Source organism: Oncorhynchus clarkii, chromosome 21 (genome assembly GCF_045791955.1).
Source record: "Oncorhynchus clarkii lewisi isolate Uvic-CL-2024 chromosome 21, UVic_Ocla_1.0, whole genome shotgun sequence".
NCBI classification, from domain to species: Eukaryota; Metazoa; Chordata; class Actinopteri; order Salmoniformes; family Salmonidae; genus Oncorhynchus; species Oncorhynchus clarkii.
Window position 1 is genome coordinate 6,129,682 of NC_092167.1, and position 21,252 is coordinate 6,150,933.

The window sequence follows — 21,252 nt, forward strand, 5'->3', positions numbered from 1 at the left end:
TTGGAGTTTGCAAAAAGGCACCTAAATACCATGAGAAACAAGATTTTCTGGTCTGATGAAACCAAGATTGAACTCTGTGGCATGAATGCCAAGTGTCATGTCTGGAGGAAATTTGGCACCATCCCTACGGTGAAGTATGGAGGTGGGAGCATCATGCTGTGGGGATGTTTTTCAGCGGCAGGGACAGGGATCGAGGCAACGATGAACGGAGAAAAGTACAGAGAAAAGTACAGGACCTCGAACTGTGGCGAAGGTTTACCTTCCAACAGGACAACGATTATAAGCACACAGCCAAGACAATGCAGGAGTGGCTTCGGGACAAGTGTCTGAATGTCCTTGACTGGCCCAGCCAGAGCCCGGACTTGAACCCAATCTAACATCTCTGGAGAGACCTGAAAATCGCTGTGCAGCAACACTCCCCATCCAACCTGACAGAGCTTGAGAGGATCTGCAGAGAAGAATGGGAGAAACTCCCCAAATACAGGTGTGCCAAGCTTGTAACGTCATACCCAAGAAGACTCAAGGCTGTAATTTCTGCCAAAGGTGCTTCAACAAAGTACTGAGTAAAAAGTACTTAGAATACTTATGTTAATGTGATATTTCTGTTTTATAAATGTTTGTTAAAAAATGTCTATAAAACAGTGTTTGGTTTGTCATTATGGGGTATTGTGATGTCATTATGGGGTATTGTGATGTCATTATGGGGTATTGTGTGTAGATTGATGAGGGGGGGAAAACATTTAATACATTTTAGAATAAGGCTGTAACGTAACAAAATCTTGAAAAAGTCAAGGGGTCTGAATACCTTCCCTAATGCACTGTATGTCAGTATATAGCACACAAATTCTGAATATCTCTCTCATATGGGCAGTCAATGAACTCTGACCTGATGATACTGACATGGGCTTGTGACTTTAGAGGGGGGTCAAGGTGAATGTAACACCCCAGTCCTGGAAAGAGACCTGATAACACATCCAACCGACATCATGTTTTCATATAGCAGCCATACCATAATAATAGTAATGATATGTTAAACATCCTCCCTATCACTAGGCCCCAGCAGTGTGTAAGGGGAGAGTGTGTATGATAGTAATGATGATATTAATATGAGACTGTATGGTTATCAGTCGGCCAGGACACAGGCCCTATGATAACACCAGTGTCATTTTAGTCCAGTATGTAGCGTGTATGATCCAATCATGTGTCTTTGTGATAACATGGACCCAGGTGATTGGTCAGAAGGCCCAGCAGGGGTTATAAATAAGAAAGAGGCATGTATACTCTGTCTCTCTCTCTTCTGTTGTTGCTCCTTCCTCTTGTTCTCCTCTCCCTGCCTGTTTACTGGTCATCTTTTTTCATTTCGTTTAACCCTCCTACCCTTTCTCTCCCTCTACCTTCCTTCCTCCTTCTCTCTCTCTCTGGTTAGTGGTGGTAGCAGTGTGATGCTATCTGTTCAGTGGTCCTGTTCCCCCTGATTGATTTATTTAATTAGTCTCCTCTATCCAGGAGGGTGGTCACTCTACAGACCAGAACTGGAGATTGGCTCCATTAATCTCTTGGATGGGGGTCCCTATACACACACACACACACACACACACACACACGTACACACACACACACACACACGTACACACACACACGTACACACACGCACGTACGCACACGTACACACACGTACGCACACGTACACACACACACGCACAAACACACGTACGCACACACACGCACAAACACACGTACGCACACGTACACACACACACACGTACATACACATACACATACACACACACAGGGAGACAGAGGCATGCATTCACACATACCAGGGTGATGAAGCCACCACTGAATCATATCCAGTAATTTTGCTCTTGAAATAATGTCGTGACGTTATGTCCATGTCTCCTGTTGTCCTGTTGTGACGTTATGTCCATGTCTCCTGTTGTGACGTTATGTCCATGTCTCCTGTTGTGACGTTATGTCCATGTCTCCTGTTGAGACGTTATGTCCATGTCTCCTGTTGTGACGTTATGTCCATGTCTCCTGTTGTCCTGTTGTGACGTTATGTCCATGTCTCCTGTTGTGACATTATGTCCATGTCTCCTGTTGTGACGTTATGTCCATGTCTCCTGTTGTGACGTTATGTCCATGTCTCCTGTTGTGACGTTATGTCCATGTCTCCTGTTGTCCTGTTGTGACGTTATGTCCATGTCTCCTGTTGTGACATTATGTCTCCTGTTGAGACGTTATGTCCATGTCTCCTGTTGAGACGTTATGTCCATGTCTCCTGTTGAGACGTTATGTCCATGTCTCCTGTTGTCCTGTTGTGACGTTATGTCCATGTCTCCTGTTGAGACGTTATGTCCATGTCTCCTGTTGAGACGTTATGTCCATGTCTCCTGTTGAGACGTTATGTCCATGTCTCCTGTTGAGACGTTATGTCCATGTCTCCTGTTGTGACGTTATGTCCATGTCTCCTGTTGAGACGTTATGTCCATGTCTCCTGTTGAGACGTTATGTCCATGTCTCCTGTTGAGACGTTATGTCCATGTCTCCTGTTGTGACGTTATGTCCATGTCTCCTGTTGAGACGTTATGTCCATGTCTCCTGTTGAGACGTTATGTCCATGTCTCCTGTTGAGACGTTATGTCCATGTCTCCTGTTGTGACGTTATGTCCATGTCTCCTGTTGAGACGTTATGTCCATGTCTCCTGTTGTGACGTTATGTCCATGTCTCCTGTTGTGACGTTATGTCCATGTCTCCTGTTGAGACGTTATGTCCATGTCTCCTGTTGTGACGTTATGTCCATGTCTCCTGTTGTGACGTTATGTCCATGTCTCCTGTTGAGACGTTATGTCTCCTGTTGTGACGTTATGTCCATGTCTCCTGTTGTGACGTTATGTCCATGTCTCCTGTTGAGACGTTATGTCCATGTCTCCTGTTGAGACGTTATGTCCATGTCTCCTGTTGTGACGTTATGTCTCCTGTTGTGACGTTATGTCCATGTCTCCTGTTGAGACGTTATGTCCATGTCTCCTGTTGAGACGTTATGTCCATGTCTCCTGTTGAGACGTTATGTCCATGTCTCCTGTTGTGACGTTATGTCCATGTCTCCTGTTGTGACGTTATGTCTATGTCTCCTGTTGTGACGTTATGTCCATGTCTCCTGTTGTGACGTTATGTCCATGTCTCCTGTTGAGACGTTATGTCCATGTCTCCTGTTGTCCTGTTGTGACGTTATGTCCATGTCTCCTGTTGAGACGTTATGTCCATGTCTCCTGTTGAGACGTTATGTCCATGTCTCCTGTTGAGACGTTATGTCCATGTCTCCTGACTCTGTGTGTGTGTGTGGATTCTGTACAAGCCAAGGCCAAACCAAAGCCATAATCACATTAAACATCCAATCCAAGCTGTTTGTTCACACTGTGGGATGTTAAGTGCCGTTCAGATTCGTTACCAGCCAGCCTATTCCCTACATGGTGCACTTCTTTTGACCAGCACCTATAGGGTTCTGGTGATGAGTAGTGCACTGTATAGGGAATAGAAGGCCATTTTGGGACACAGCCCAGTAATGTATCCATTGAAGGGTGTTTGTGTTAACCTCTTGACTGGGGCTGGATGGAACGCTGATTACATCTGTAGCCACGTCATTTGCCGGAGTGCACCCTGAATTACAGATGTGTTCATATGCCAATGGTCTGCTAATGAATTTGACCTTTTTAATTTACCTCTGCTTATTTACATGCACACACACACACACTATCCCACCTTCCCACCCTGCCACCCCCACAAACGGTTGTCTAATGACACTGACCTTTTTTATTCGGTGTGTTTGTTGATGTGTTTATCAGCTGCCTGCTGATTGGCTCCTGCGGTGGTGGGTTGGGAAGCCCATTATGAAGTGCCTCTCACGGCCGGGGGGGCAACAACAGGCAATCACAGAACAATCCCCAGTTAGCTGCATTGTGTTGATGTGTGATTGGGACCACAGGACTCCTCTGGGTGTCTGAGAGAGCACAGGACGAAGGTGGGGAGACAGCCTGGGTGTCTGAGGGAGCACAGGACGAAGGTGGGGAGACAGCCTGGGTGGATGCACACACTCATTGGACACACACGTGGATCCACACATTTGAACACAGATATTTTACATTCTCAGACACAGGCTCAACCCAAAACTGTGGACACAGATTTACCTATAAACACACACACCCCACAGGTTTACCTATAAACACACACACCACAGGTTTACCTATAAACACACACACACCACAGGCTTACCTATAAACACACACACACCACAGGCTTACCTATAAACACACACACACCAAAGGTTTACCTATAAACACACACACACCACAGGTTTACCTATAAACACACACACACCACAGGTTTACCTATAAACACACACACACCACAGGTTTACCTATAAACACACACACCCCACAGGTTTACCTATAAACACACACACCCCACAGGTTTACCTATAAACACACACACACACCACAGGTTTACCTATAAACACACACACCACAGGTTTACCTATAAACACACACACACCACAGGTTTACCTATAAACACACACACCCCACAGGTTTACCTATAAACACACACACACCACAGTTTTACCTATAAACACACACACACCACAGGTTTCCCGAAAACACACACACACCACAGGTTTACCTACAAACACACAAACCCCACAGGTTTCCCTATAAACACACACACTAGTAAACTCAAGTTATTCTGGTGTTTACGACTAAATGAGATTCCACCGTAAAAAAACAATATGGTGGAACGCCCAACTTTCTAGGGCCTTATGCAATATAACAATCCATTTAGATGTGATTCAACCCACATGTTGTTTGGGATGCATCGCTCCTTTATCTGTCATAAAACAGATTGAGCCTAACCACCTCGTTGACAATTTTACAGCTGTTAAAAATTTTGATTTTGCACCTTATCAAAATGAATAAATTTCTACGATTTGGTCTGTACCTAAAATCCCTTTTACAGTATATCTAGAGAGAGAGGGAGAGAGACGGACGGTTTGACTCAAAGTAGAACCGGCTCCTAGCAGTGTGGCTGCTGAAGGATAGTGTGTGTTGGGACAGATAACACTACTGTTTGTCTGAGGAAAGAGGAGCAGGAAGTTGGAATGTCAGACCTGTTAAAAACGGTCTCCTGGTTTGAAGGAAAAGGGAGTTTACTTTGAGCCCATGATACAAGATCCAGCTGTCATGTGGCTTGATGAAAAATAACATGATGTGTGTGGTGCTATGATAATGAATCTCATTGTACACTTACAGACACCCATAGTACACACACACACACACACACACTCACTCTCTCTCGCTCTCTCTCTCTCACACACACACACACACACACGTACGTACACACACACACGACCCCGCTGAGTGAACATCTCCATCTATAACCTGATCACCCAACTCAGTGGTTGCCATGGGTGATGCTTTGAGTGGGCGTGTTCCACCTCCGCCCCTCCTCCAGACTGTAATGATGCGACCATCACCGTGGTAACCCCCTGAGGAGAAAGGAGGGAGAGAGAGAAAGGGATGTGTGTGTGTACATCTTCATTAGCACCGTGGTGATATGTATTTCATTGCCTTCTGTGGGGGGGTCCATCTCTGTGCTCCATTAGGTCCATATGGAACCCTTTTGGGAGTACACACATTACACACACACATTACACACACACACACAAACACACACAGTACACACACACACACACACACACAGTACACACACAACACACACACCCACAGTACACACACAACACACACACACCCACTGTACACACACACACAGTGCACACACAACACACACAACACACACACCCACAGTACACACACAACACACACACACCCACTGTACACACACACACAGTGCACACACAACACACACACACACACACACACCCACAGTACACACACACACAGTGCACACAGTACACACACATACACAGTACACACACACACAGTACACACACCGGACGTGTTCACCGGACGTGCTACCTGTCCCAGACCTGCTGTTTTCAACTCTCTAGAGACAGCAGGAGCGGTAGAGATACTCTTAAGGATCGGCTTTGAAAAGCCAACTGACATTTACTCCTGAGGTGCTGACTTGTTGCACCCTCTACAACTACTGTGATTATTATTATTTGACCATGCTGGTCTTTTATGAACATTTGAACATCTTGGCCATGTTCTGTTATAATCTCCACCCAGCACAGCCAGAAGAGGACAGGCCACCCCTCATAGCCTGGTTCCTCTCTAGGTTTCTTCCTAGGTTCAGTACACAAACACACACAGTACACAAACGTACACAGTACACAAACGTACACGCACACAGTACACACACACACACAGTACACACACACACACACAGTACACAAACACACACAGTACAAACACCCACAGTACACAAACATACACCGTACACACACACACACACAGTACAAACACAAACACACAGTACACCCACAGTGCACACAGTGCACACACACACAGTACACAAACACACACATTACACACGCTCACAGACACTTTCAGACACACACAGTGTACACAGTACACACACACACACACGACCCCACTGAGTGAACATCTCTACATCTATAACCTGATAACCCAACCCAGTTGTTGCCATGGGTGATGCTTTGTTGTGGGCAGGTTCCGCCGCCTCCCCTCCACCGGGGTGTAATGATGCTGCCATCACCGTGGTAACCCCCCGAGGAGAAAGGAGCGAGGGTTGATTACGAGGTTTGACAGAATGCTGTCTGGGGAAACCACAGCATTCTCAGGATTAGTGTTAGGGTCGGAGACACAACTCAGTGTGTGTGTGTGTGTGTGTGTGTGTTGGGGAGCCATCTGTTAAAAGGTGAGTGTGAAATAAGCACACACAGCATCCAAGGCGATGGTGGTGATGATGATAAGGGTTTTAACCCACCCTGACAAAGCGCATTCTGCTCTTTCATGTTGTGACCCCCCCCCCCTGTGGATACAGTCAAATACACAAGATTGTCATCTTACTGCATGTGGCATGTCTAGCTGGGCACTGTTGAATAGCGGACACCGGGTTACTGACATTTCCCCAGATTTCCCACTCCCTTTTCCCGGGATAAACAACAGTGAGAACCCGGTAAATGATAATAAATATTATGTTGCTAAATAGAACTGTTAAATGATATGCTGTGTGTCTGTGTTCTCTATGGACCACGGCCTACTCTGCTATCTGCATGATGAATCATCACCGCTCCGAGTGGGGGGACACCTCGCATCTCCTTATGGAACGCAGTTTACAATGCATGTTTCATCTCATCCTGGTCACTTCTTTTCTTGTGAACGGTGGGACTACATTTGCTGCAGCACAGCTTATGCTACATTAATATCAAGATTGCATGCGTATCTAATTTACACATTTCCATCTGGCTTTTGGGGGTCGCCTTATTTTTTCATTGTAAAGATGCAAAATTGCAGCTGCAGAGTTTCACAACAGCCTATCACTCGAATATCATTGCTGCAGAGTTTTACAACAGGAATTCTCTCAACCAGCTTCACCTTGAATGCCTCTACAACAGTCTTGATTGGGTTAAAGTCAGGTGATTGTGGAGGCCAGGTCATCTGATGCAGCACTCTATCACTCTCCTTCTTGGTCAAATAGCCCCTACACAGCCTGGAGGTGTGTTGGGTCATTGTCCTGTTGAAAGACAAATGATAGTCCCACTAAGCGCAAACCAAATGAGATGGCGTTTTGCTGCAGAATGCTGGGGTAGCCATGCTGGTTATTTTTAAATGTTTTTAATTGAGGCTTTATTTAACTAGGCAAGTCAGTTAAGAACAGCAAAACACCAGTCTCAACGTCAACAGTGAAGAGGTGACTCTGGGATGCTGGCCTTCTAGGCAGAGTTGCAAAGACAAAGTCATATCTCAGACTGCCCAATAATAAGAAAAGATTGATGGGCAGAAGAACACAGACACTGGACAGAGGAACTCTGCCTAGAAGGCCAGCATCCCAGAGTCACCTCTTCACTGTTGACGTTGAAACCGGTGTTTTGCGGTTACTATTTAATAAAGCTCCCCAGTTAAGGACTTGTGAGGCATCTGTTTCTCAAACTAGATACTCTGATGTACTTGTCCTTTTGCTCAGTTGTGCATCGGGGCCTCACCCTCTTTTTATTCTGGTTAGAGCCCGTTTGCACTCTTTTGTGAAGGGAGTAGTACACAGCGTTGTACCAGATCTTCAGTTTCTTTGCAATTTCTCGCATTGAAGAGCCTTCATTTCTCAGAACAAGAATAGACTGACGAGTTTCAGAAGAAAGTTCTTTGTTTCTGGCCATTTTGAGCCTGTAATCGAATCCTCAAATGCTGATGCTCCAGACACTCAACTAGTCTAAAGAAGGCCCGTTTTATTGCTTCTTTAATCTGAACAACAGTTTTCAGCTGTGCTAACATAATTGCAAACGGGTTTTCTAATGATCAATTAGCATTTTAAAATGATAAACTTGGATTAGCTAATACAACCTGCTATTGGAACACAGGAGTGATGGTTGCTGATAATGGGCCTCTGTACGCCTATGTAGATATTCCAAAAGAAATCAGCCGTTTCCAGCAACAATGGTCATTTATAACATTAACAATGTCTACACTGTATTTCTGATCAATTTGATGTTATTTTAATGGACAGAAAAAATTTGCTTTTCTTTCAAAAACAAGGATTTTTCCAAGTGACCCCAATCTTTTGAACGGTAGTGTATATACACCCACACCCACACAGTGCTTTCGGAAAGTATTCAGACCCCTTGACTTTATCCACATTTGCAACAGTACTACGACCCAAAACACAGAAGTCCATCAACAACAGTGGCCCAGTCAGTCCTGACCTCAATCCGATTGAGATAGTGTGGCATGACCTCGAGAGTGGTTCACACCAGACATCCCAAGAATATTGCTGAACTGAAACAGTTTTGTAAAGAGGAATGGTCCAAAATTTCTCCTGACCGTTGTGCGGGTCTGATCAGCAACTACAGAAAATGTTTGGTTGAGGTTATTGCTGCCAAAGGAGAGTCAACCAGTTATTAAATCCAAGGGTTCACATACTCTTCCCACCCTGCACTGTGAATGTTTACACGGTGTGTTCAATAAAGACATGAAAACATAGAATTGGTTGTGTGTTATTAGTTTAAGCAGACTGTGTTTGTTGAGAAATCCAGGTCATTTCAAAGGGTTCGCATACTTTTTCATGCCACTGTATATATCTCAATATATCAATGTGTTCTCCAACCTCTTTCAGGTAATTAATGCAATGCTGTATTAGCCTTCTATTTAGCTAATGAATGATGGGTTATGCGTAAGCTTCAAACTTACTGCCTTTGTCTCTTGGGCAGAATGCCCCTGCACTCCGCTGGCTTCTCTCCTTAGCTCATGCTGTCCTAGAAACTTATTTCATTTAACTGTTGATGAAGAGGGAGGAATGACAGTGGGAATGAAGTGACAATAGATAGAGGAGGTAGGCTAGTACGCACACAACATTACGGGAAATATTATAAAAGGTAGCCTATATACAGTGCCTTGCGAAAGTATTCGGCCCCCTTGAACTTTGCGACCTTTTGCCACATTTCAGGCTTCAAACATAAAGATATAAAACTGTATTTTTTTGTGAAGAATCAACAACAAGTGGGACACAATCATGAAGTGGAACGACATTTATTGGATATTTCAAACTTTTTTAACAAATCAAAAACTGAAAAATTGGGCGTGCAAAATTATTCAGCCCCCTTAAGTTAATACTTTGTAGCACCACCTTTTGCTGCGATTACAGCTGTAAGTCGCTTGGGGTATGTCTCTATCAGTTTTGCACATCGAGAGACTGAAATTTTTTCCCATTCCTCCTTGCAAAACAGCTCGAGCTCAGTGAGGTTGGATGGAGAGCATTTGTGAACAGCAGTTTTCAGTTCTTTCCACAGATTCTCGATTGGATTCAGGTCTGGACTTTGACTTGGCCATTCTAACACCTGGATATGTTTATTTTTGAACCATTCTATTGTAGATTTTGCTTTATGTTTTGGATCATTGTCTTGTTGGAAGACAAATCTCCGTCCCAGTCTCAGGTCTTTTGCAGACTCCATCAGGTTTTCTTCCAGAATGGTCCTGTATTTGGCTCCATCCATCTTCCCATCAATTTTAACCATCTTCCCTGTCCCTGCTGAAGAAAAGCAGGCCCAAACCATGATGCTGCCACCACCATGTTTGACAGTGGGGATGGTGTGTTCAGCTGTGTTGCTTTTACGCCAAACATAACGTTTTGCATTGTTGCCAAAAAGTTCAATTTTGGTTTCATCTGACCAGAGCACCTTCTTCCACATGTTTGGTGTGTCTCCCAGGTGGCTTGTGGCAAACTTTAAACAACACTTTTTATGGATATCTTTAAGAAATGGCTTTCTTCTTGCCACTCTCCCATAAAGGCCAGATTTGTGCAATATAGGCTGATTGTTGTCCTATGGACAGAGTCTCCCACCTCAGCTGTAGATCTCTGCAGTTCATCCAGAGTGATCATGGGCCTCTTGGCTGCATCTCTGATCAGTCTTCTCCTTGTATGAGCTGAAAGTTTAGAGGGACGGCCAGGTCTTGGTAGATTTGCAGTGGTCTGATACTCCTTCCATTTCAATATTATCGCTTGCACAGTGCTCCTTGGGATGTTTAAAGCTTGGGAAATCTTTTTGTATCCAAATCCGGCTTTAAACTTCTTCACAACAGTATCTCGGACCTGCCTGGTGTGTTCCTTGTTCTTCATGATGCTCTCTGCGCTTTTAACGGACCTCTGAGACTATCACAGTGCAGGTGCATTTATACGGAGACTTGATTACACACAGGTGGATTGTATTTATCATCATTAGTCATTTAGGTCAACATTGGATCATTCAGAGATCCTCACTGAACTTCTGGAGAGAGTTTGCTGCACTGAAAGTAAAGGGGATGAATAATTTTGCACGCCCAATTTTTCAGTTTTTGATTTGTTCAAAAAGTTTGAAATATCCAATAAATGTCGTTCCACTTCATGATTGTGTCCCACTTGTTGTTGATTCTTCACAAAAAAATACAGTTTTATATCTTTATGTTTGAAGCCTGAAATGTGGCAAAAGGTCGCAAAGTTCAAGGGGGGCGAATACTTTCGCAAGGCACTGTATATATTTTTTAACCTTTATTTAACTAGGCAAGTCAGTTAAGAACAAATTCTTATTTTCAATGACTGCCTAGGAACAGTGGGTTAACTGCCTATTCAGGGGCAGAACGACAGATTTGTACCTTGTCAGCTGGGGGATTTGAAATTGCAACTTTTTGGTTACTAGTCCAACGCTCTAACCACTAGGCTTCCCTGCCGCCCCATCAGCCTACTAATTCTAAACATTGAAAATATACCCTACTATATTTTCTTGCCTGTAATTGTCACTTTGTAGGCCGCGTGTCCTGCACCAGCATAGCATGTTCTCTCCCAGCTTCATGGTTTGAACAATGTCTGTAAAGCTAGTCCATGTAATACAGTATCATTCAATACAATACAGTAATAGACTGTAGTCCACATTATAGACTTTTGTGTTTTTCTGTCAGGCATAATGTGTGGTAGCCTATATATCAGGCTCTGTATTGGATAATGGCACAATTGTTGGGCGATGGATCATAAAATGTCTTTAATGTATGGCTCATCAGACTCCGGTAGCATAAGGCTTGAACTTTGTTACCGATCAAACCTCTAATCAAATCCATACATGTATATGTTTTATATGCTTTTAAATGTCACTTCCGGGTTTTGGTGGGAAATAACGGTGTTACCCTGGAGAAAAGTGATGGGTTGGAACATTTTGTAAAATACCGGGGAAATATTCAACCCTACTTGTGCACATGCTGTCGGCTTGACCCATACATTATCCAAACCCTTTCATTAGTTCATTGTGTATGATACTGTATGTGAATAAGAACACAATACATGTTGCTCTTTTTCCAGTCATAGAGAGCAGTTGTAAATAAGCATCTCTCTGTGAGGAACTATGACATTCCGCTCTCAATTTGTGCATCATTCCATTAGAGGAGAAGTAGTTGGTTGGATGCATTCACTGATGTAAACACTAACAGCGGGTGCTGATTGGCTGTGATCTGCACTTTAACTCACCAGAGAGGCCTTTGATTTGACGTGATCGGAGGTGACAGCTTGTGATAGGTGTTTTCCACTCTTCTATGAAGAGGCCTCGAGAAGAAGCTTTTTTTTTGTGGCATTTCATTGTCATGTGACTGTTTACATCTTAAATGGCGCCCTATTCCTATTATAGTGCACTACTTTTGACCAGGGCTCATAGCGTTCTGGTCAAAAGTAGTGCACTATGTAGGGGTTAGGGTGCCATTTGGACACAAACACTGAATCGTTCCTATGAAGTGAACACCAATCCTCAAACGGGAGGGAGGGAGAGAGATAAAGTTTATATTTCCATTTAGATTGAAGCAGGGCCTAACATGTCTAATGCCATCCAACCAAGGTTTGTTTGCAGAACTACTGTATGTGTTATTTACAATTTACTGCGTGAACACACGCACACCAGCACGCATACATGCACACTGGAACAAACACACACAGAAAGATAATCAACTATTTTACTACCTTACAAACACACGAACAAACACACATAGAAAGATAATCAACTCTTTTACAACCTTACACACACACACATGTGCATGCGCACAACCCCCCACCCCCCACCCCCACCCCCCACACACACACACACACTGGAACAAACACTTTTACAAAGAGAATCTACCCTTTCATAACCAAACACACAGCTCTCCCTCACTGGGGTAAAGGGGAGTCACACATGAGTAGGACAGCGTCTGGCAGACCATTCATCAACGTCAGCATGGCCTCACGCCTCTGAGACTCCCTCTGCACACGCCGGACGGCCCACATGCTTCTGCTACTTCAGTGTGTGTGTGTGTGTGTGTGTGTGTATGAGCATGAGCATGTTATTTGTGTTTGTAGTACCCTGCCCTGCAGACTTGAATGTGGGGTGACACGAGTCACAGCCGAGACAGGAGTCAGCGGTTTTGGGTCAGTGATGAGAGTGACGTGGCGGAACGCACAGGGTTAAATGCTCTGGCCCTCTCGATCCATGGGGGACGCCCCTCGATTAATGGGGAAACCCCTGACCCGTTTCAGGGGCACGACTGAGCCCCTTTACAGCCCTCTCCAGACCCCTCTCCAGGACCTTGAATGTGTGGATCTGTTCGTAACAGAGACAGGACAGCAGTACAGGGGTAGAAGATTTGGGATAGTTTCCATGTCAATTCAGTCTGTACATTTAATACCATTTAATTTGATCAATTCTACAGTTTCAGCAATATGGCAAGGCCTAGTAGTGGACCATTCAATAGAGAGCATCCACTGGGCACAGACGGCAGTTCAACGTCTAGTTTTGATTTACATTTGGTTGAGTTGTCAACTAACGTGAATTCAATGTGAAATCAACCAAAAATATCACCATCTCATTGGATTTATGTTAAAAGTTGGGACTTTTTTCTCATCCAATCTGTTTTCCGCGTTGATTCAACATCATCAATTATATTTTTGGGGTTGAGATTACATTGAAACAACGTTGATTCTACCAGTTTTTGACCAGTGTGCATCATGGCAGCTTTAAGTTCCTTTCGCTATTTCACTCAGGACACCCTGATGCACTCAAGGTCCAAAAATGCTCAATATGTCCTGAATCATCAAAGTCAGTGAGAGGAATGAGAGAAACTGTTCCTTAGATCAGTCTCGTTATAGGAAGATGACTAGTGTACTATTATCACACTAGAGCTTCAAAGTCATCAAGAACACATCCCGCCACTTACACCGGATACCTCCCCTGCTCTCGCCTGTATTCAGGAGTGTTTACAACTCTAATAACTGCTATTATCACCTGCTCAGGCATTTCTATGGCGATACCACTGCATTAACGGCGGCAGCCAATGACACGACAGTCTGAGTGCTCACTGTGCACTCTTTTCATCATTAGCTCTCAGAGATGGGGCCTTTCACACTCTGATGGAATTTATGCTGTTAAATTGCTGAATTTCTAGACCCATTTTGTGTATCGCCGGCCTCAATTAAATTTGCTTTCAGCTAGACTCCGACACAAAATAGAACAAAAGGAAGTACAAAGTGCAAGTCAGCCATGTTTCACTGTGTGTGTGTGTGTGCTTTGGTTTTAATGCATTTTATAGAGGAGTACTAGAGAGAGTGTGACTGTGAGTCTGTTGCTTAAAGCTAGAGTGTTTGTGGAAAGAGAGTGAGTTGTCAATAAAGTTGTCTCATGGGGAAAGTTTCACCAGCCCCCAGAATGCATTTCGTCTCCTCCTTGTGTAACAGTTAAATAAGATGGAGAGGTCCCACTGTTGTCAAGACCTCTGTGAATTCTCTCTCTCTTTCCCTGTCTCTCTCGCCCTTCGTCCCCCCCCACCCTCTCTCTCTCTCTCTCTCTCTCTCTCCTTCTCTCGCCCTTCGTCCTTCTCTCTCTCCCTCTCTCTCCTTCTCTCGCCCTTCGTCCCTCTCTCTCTCCCTCTCTCTCTCTCTCTCCTTCTCTCGCCCTTCGTCCCTCTCTCTTTCCCTGTCTCTCTCGCCCTTCATCCCCCTCTCTCCTTCTCTCAATCTGCGGCCCTTGATGACTGTTTAATGATTTCTGCTGCAAAGACGAATGGCTATGTTAAATGAGCAGAATTAGACAAGGCAAGCGGAGCCAGAGCATTTGTTCCAGGAGTAATGGATCTGGGATCCATTGTTTACCATTCCTGACCTGCTGATATCCAGCCTCACTAACTCATAGTAGGAGAGAGAAAGAATAGTGGACTTAGTGTTTAAACACCAAGGAAAGAGAGAAAAAGAAAGAGAGAGGTCAAAAGGGGAAGATTATATCATTCTTTTACGTTTTTTAGCAGCTGAAGGTGATTTGAAAGTGAAAGCTAACAGTTGTATGGCTGATTCATTGGAGTTGGCTTTAGTTCTTACCCAATAGCAGGATGGCCATCATCTCCTTGGCTCTCACAGCGACTCCTTCCATCGTCTCTGTGATGACAAATAGAGAAAGTCCTCTTCCTGGCTCCATCACACACTCACTGGGGATTCTGGACTGTGTGTGTACTGTGTGTGTACTGTGTGTGAACTATGTGTGTGTTCGACTGTGCACGTGCCTGTACGTCTGCTTGTGTCTAGAAGTTCCAGCCCTCCCCTGCTGAGTGAATGGGTCCCTGCTCTCCTCCGACACGCTGGCAGGGGGCCGTGGGCAATGGGACTGGGGCGTCCCCTGGCGGAGTTTCATGTTCCTTGTGGAACTCTGGGTATGGGCAGCGCTACAGATCATTACCCCCCAGCAGGGAGAGGGACCAGGGGGCCAGCCAGTAGTCCCTTTAATCAGTAACTGCCCTGTTCAGGCCACTGCTGTTCCCTGCTGACTACACCCTGCCACAGCTGGACATCTTCAACAGTGTAAGAGTTGGTACAGCCAGCTGCCACTGCTAACCAACACTGCTGCTGCTACTTACACGCTTTGAAGCACTGTGCTACTTCTAAACTAGCGGTTAGCACTGCTGTGGCTAATGCTAGTGAGTTTCAATGGATCACTCCACTGTGTGCGCTAGTATCGGTCTTTATTTGAATCAAACACACTTTGTCTTGGTCTGACCCATAGAAACAACTCACACGCTAAGAAATACATTTGTATTGATAAAATACCAGATGAAATGAATGAACATTATAGAAAATAGTGAGGGAGGAAAAATAAGTAAATAATTCAAATAAGAGGAAAGAAGATAGTTGTTCCTCACTGCGAGGTCCATACAGAAATGGTTTGTCGAGATCGGTGTGGAAGAACTTGACTGGCTTGCACAGAGCCCTGACCTCAACCCCATTGACCACCTGTGGGATGAATTAGAACGCAGACTGCGAGCCAGGCTCCGCAGCAATGCTCCACCATCTTGTTGAAAGCCTTCCCAGAAGAGTGGAGCCTGTTATGGCAGCAAAGTGGGGGACCAACTCCATATTAATGCCCATGATTTTGGAATGAGATGTTCGACCAGCAGGTGTCCAAATATTTCTGGTCATGTAGTGTAGGTCTGTGGCAGTGGTGTCAAGTTAGGTGTGTGTGTTTATTGAAGTGTCTGCTTCCGTTCTGCTATTTGTTACGCTACACTGGCTAACCTGTCATGACTGTAGGTTTGTCTGAGCTCACTGGGGATCTTGTCATGCGTGTAGGCATAGGTACACACCTACACACACACTCACCTGATCTCTCTTTCTCTCTCACACACACACACTCACCTGATCTCTCTCTCTCTCTCTCACACACACACACACACACACACACACACACACACACACACCTCCTGCCACTCCTCTGACATGGTGGTATATTGTTGACAATGACAAGCTCCCAACAGCATCCAGTCCCTGACAGGAGAATATAGTCATTGTATTAGATTGGTTGCCTGCTGACGGCTTTGCACATCGGACAGGAGAGACTTGACAGTCCCACTCCTCAACGCTGGTGTTACACTGCTTCAGGAGACTTCATCTGCTCTCCTTCTAGTGGCTGTAAGGAGATCCTGCGTCCCAAATTGCACCATATTCCCTATATAGTGTACTACTTTTGTCCAGAGCCCTGGGACCTGGTCAAAGGTAGTGCACTATATAGAGAATAGGGTGTCATTTGGGACTCAGTGATATGTCTCGTGGTTAAGGGAGGACAAGGGAGTGGCTGAATTACAAGGATCACTGGGCTCAGAGCTGAGGCGACAGTGACAGTTTTGTGGTTGAAATGAAAAACGTTATGTAGGATGAGGTTAGGACTCTTTCACATCGTCATACCACAATATGTTTCATATTTATTATTTATTTGATATATAATTTCAACTGCCTTCTTTTTTATAATGAGAACAAAGAACAAAACATAGTTTCACTAGTGTCTAAGTATTAACAGATGAAACATATTCTCTACCTCTCTCCATGTAAGGAGCTTGATTATTTCTGCCTGGAATGAAACATTTCATGTATCATTCTGAATGTGTTAAGCCTGTATTTGTGTGTCCTCTCCAGAGCACAGTAGTCGTGGAGAAGTCCATCCAGGACCTGATGACTCTGATGCAGGACCTGAGTGCCTACTCCAACCAGTTCCTGGAGATGGTCTGTGACAAGCTGAAGGAGTACAAGGAGGTCTGCAACACCTCGTACAGGTAAGAGTTAGACTGACTCAGGACCAGCTGAACGAGAACAAGGAGGTCTGCAACACCTCGTACAGGTAAGAGTTAGACTGACTCAGGACCAGCTGAAGGAGTACAAGGAGGTCTGCAACACCTCGTACAGGTAAGAGTTAGACTGACTCAGGACCAGCTGAACGAGAACAAGGAGGTCTGCAACACCTCGTACAGGTAAGAGTTAGACTGACTCAGGACCAGCTGAAGGAGAACAAGGAGGTCTGCAACACCTCGTACAGGTAAGAGTTAGACTGACTCAGGACCAGCTGAACGAGAACAAGGAGGTCTGCAACACCTCGTACAGGTAAGAGTTAGACTGACTCAGGACCAGCTGAACGAGAACAAGGAGGTCTGCAACACCTCGTACAGGTAAGAGTTAGACTGACTCAGGACCAGCTGAACGAGAACAAGGAGGTCTGCAACACCTCGTACAGGTAAGAGTTAGACTGACTCAGGACCAGCTGAACGAGAACAAGGAGGTCTGCAACACCTCGTACAGGTAAGAGTTAGACTGACTCAGGACCAGCTGAAGGAGAACAAGGAGGTCTGCAACACCTCGTACAGGTAAGAGTTAGACTGACTCAGGACCAGCTGAACGAGAACAAGGAGGTCTGCAACACCTCGTACAGGTAAGAGTTAGACTGACTCAGGACCAGCTGAAGGAGTACAAGGAGGTCTGCAACACCTCGTACAGGTAAGAGTTAGACTGACTCAGGACCAGCTGAACGAGAACAAGGAGGTCTGCAACACCTCGTACAGGTAAGAGTTAGACTGACTCAGGACCAGCTGAAGGAGAACAAGGAGGTCTGCAACACCTCGTACAGGTAAGAGTTAGACTGACTCAGGACCAGCTGAACGAGAACAAGGAGGTCTGCAACACCTCGTACAGGTAAGAGTTAGACTGACTCAAGACCAGCTGAAGGAGTACAAGGAGGTCTTGTACTGAGGAAAGTGGTTCCTCTCTTCCTTGCTAGAAGGTATAGAAACACAAATGTCATTTCACTCAATTTGTTCTGCTTGAGGGTATATTGTGCTTCAGTAGTGCTCTCTCTCTCTGACACACCCTCACACCTCTGCTGTGCTTGTCTTCATCTGGCTGAACCCCAGAGAGATTTAGGCTGACCTCTGTACAGATGGAGACCCAGCGCTCTGCCTCCCCTCCTCTACCCCTCCATCCTTTAGCCCTCCATCCTCTAGCCCTCCATCCTCTACCCTTCCATCCTCTACCCCTCCATCATTTACCCCTCCACCCCTCTACCTTTCCTCTACCCCTCCATTCTCTACCCCTCCATTCTCTACCCCTCCATTCTCTACCCCTCCATTCTCTACCCCTCCATCCTCTACCCCTCCATCCTCTACCCCTCCATTCTCTACCCCTCCATCCTCTACCCCTCCACCCCTCTACCTTTCCTCTACCCCTCCACCCCTCTACCTCTCCTCTACCCCTCCATCCTCTACCCCTCCACCCCTCTACCTTTCCTCTACCCCTCCATCCTCTACTTCTCCTCTACCCCTCCATCCTCTACCCCTCCACCCCTCTACCTTTCCTCTACCCCTCCATCCTCTACCTCTCCTCTAACCCTCCATCCTCCACCCCTCCACCACTCTACCTTTCCTCTACCCCTCTGTCCTCTACCCCTCTGTCCTCTACCCCTCCATCCTCTACCCCTCCATCCTCTACCCCTCCATCCTCTACCTCTCCTCTACCCCATCATCCTCTACCCCTCCATCCTCTACCTCTCCTCTACCCCTCCGTCCTCTACCCCTCCATCCTCTACCTCTCCTCCACCCCTCCATCCTCTACCCCTCCACCCTCTACCTCTCCTCTACCCCTCCATCCTCTACCTCTCCTCTACCCCTCCATCCTCTACCTCTCCTCTCCTCTACCCCTCCATCCTCTACCTCTCCATCCTCTACCTCTCCTCTACCCCTCTACCTCTCCTCTCACCTGACCAGGTGTTACTCCCTCTATGGGTGTGTAAACACTGTGCCTCAGCTGCCTGCTGTGTGTCTATGGGTGGTTCTGTGGACTCAAGCACTGATCCAGCTAAGCAGTTATCCTCATGCAGGCAATCTGTCCTCATCCACCCTCATGCTATGCTGTCTGTCTGTACTGTACAGTTGAGGATCTCTCTCTGTCCTGTGTGTCCCAGGGGCATAGTCCAGTGTGAGGAGAAGCTGACCATCAGTGCGTCGTGGTCTAAGGACGAGGACATCAGCCGACTGCTCCAGTCTCTCCCCAACTGGGCTAACATGGCCCAGCCCAGACAGCTCCGACAGAAGAGAGAGGATGAGGAGGACTTTACCAGGTCACACAGAACAGTATCCTCACCACCCTCACACAAACACACAGAACAGTATCCTCACCACCCAAACACAAACACATAGAACAGTATCCTCACCACTCCTCCACCCTAACACAAACACACAGAACAGTATCCTCACCACCCCTCCACCCTAACACAAACACACAGAACAGTATCCTCACCACCCCCTCCACCCTAACACAAACACACAGAACAGTATCCTCACCACCCTAACACAAACACACAGAACAGTATCCTCACCACCCTAACACAAACACACAGAACAGTATCCTCACCACCCTCACACACACACAGAACAGTATCCTCACCACCCTATCACAAACACACAGAACAGTATCCTCACCACCCTAACACAAACACACAGAACAGTATCCTCACCACCCTCACACACACACAGAACAGTATCCTCACCACCCTATCACAAACACACAGAACAGTATCCTCACCACCCTAACACAAACACACAGAACAGTATCCTCACCACCCCTCCACCCTAACACAAACACACAGAACAGTATCCTCACCACCCTCACACACACACAGAACAGTATCCTCACCACCCTAACACAAACACACAGAACAGTATCCTCACCACCCCTCCACCCTAACACAAACACACAGAACAGTATCCTCACCACCCTAACACAAACACACAGAACAGTATCCTCACCACCCAAACACAAACACACAGAACAGTATCCTCACCACCCCTCCACCCTAACACAAACACACAGAACAGTATCCTCACCACCCTAACACAAACACACAGAACAGTATCCTCACCACCCTCACACACACAGAGAACAGTATCCTCACCACCCTAACACAGACACACAGAACAGTATCCTCACCACCCAAACACAAACACACAGAACAGTATCCTCACCACCACTCCACCCAAACACAAACACACAGAACAGTATCCTCACCACCCCTCCACCCTAACACAAACACACAGAACAGTATCCTCACCACCCCTCCACCCTAACACAAACACACAGAACAGTATCCTCACCACCCTAACACAAACACACAGAACAGTATCCTCACCACCCAAACACAAACACACAGAACAGTATCCTCACCACCCCTCCACCCTAACACAAACACACAGAACAGTATCCTCACCACCCTAACACAAACACACAGAACAGTATCCTCACCACCCTCACACACACAGAGAACAGTATCCTCACCACCCTAACACAGACACACAGAACAGTATCCTCACCACCCAAACACAAACACACAGAACAGTATCCTCACCACCACTCCACCCAAACACAAACACACAGAACAGTATCCTCACCACCCCTCCACCCTAACACAAACACACAGAACAGTATCCTCACCACCCCTCCACCCTAACACAAACACACAGAACAGTATCCTCACCACCCTAACACAAACACACAGAACAGTATCCTCACCACCCAAACACAAACACACAGAACAGTATCCTCACCACCCCTCCACCCTAACACAAACACACAGAACAGTATCCTCACCACCCTAACACAAACACACAGAACAGTATCCTCACCACCCTAACACAGACACACAGAACAGTATCCTCACCACCCTAACACAGACACACAGAACAGTATCCTCACCACCCTAACACAGACACACAGAACAG

General features: G+C 45.9%; 1 protein-coding gene across 1 annotated transcript in view; it reads left to right on the forward strand.

Annotated features, from left to right (window-relative positions):
- The window catches only part of LOC139378421 (exocyst complex component 4-like), a 247,383-nt gene that overhangs the window by 171,325 nt on the left and 54,806 nt on the right, over nt 1-21,252 (forward strand). The window contains exons 12-13 of the mRNA XM_071120583.1: nt 17,129-17,265; nt 19,440-19,595. Coding sequence (XP_070976684.1) covers nt 17,129-17,265; nt 19,440-19,595 — 293 coding nt within the window. The remainder of the gene's footprint in view (nt 1-17,128; nt 17,266-19,439; nt 19,596-21,252) is intronic.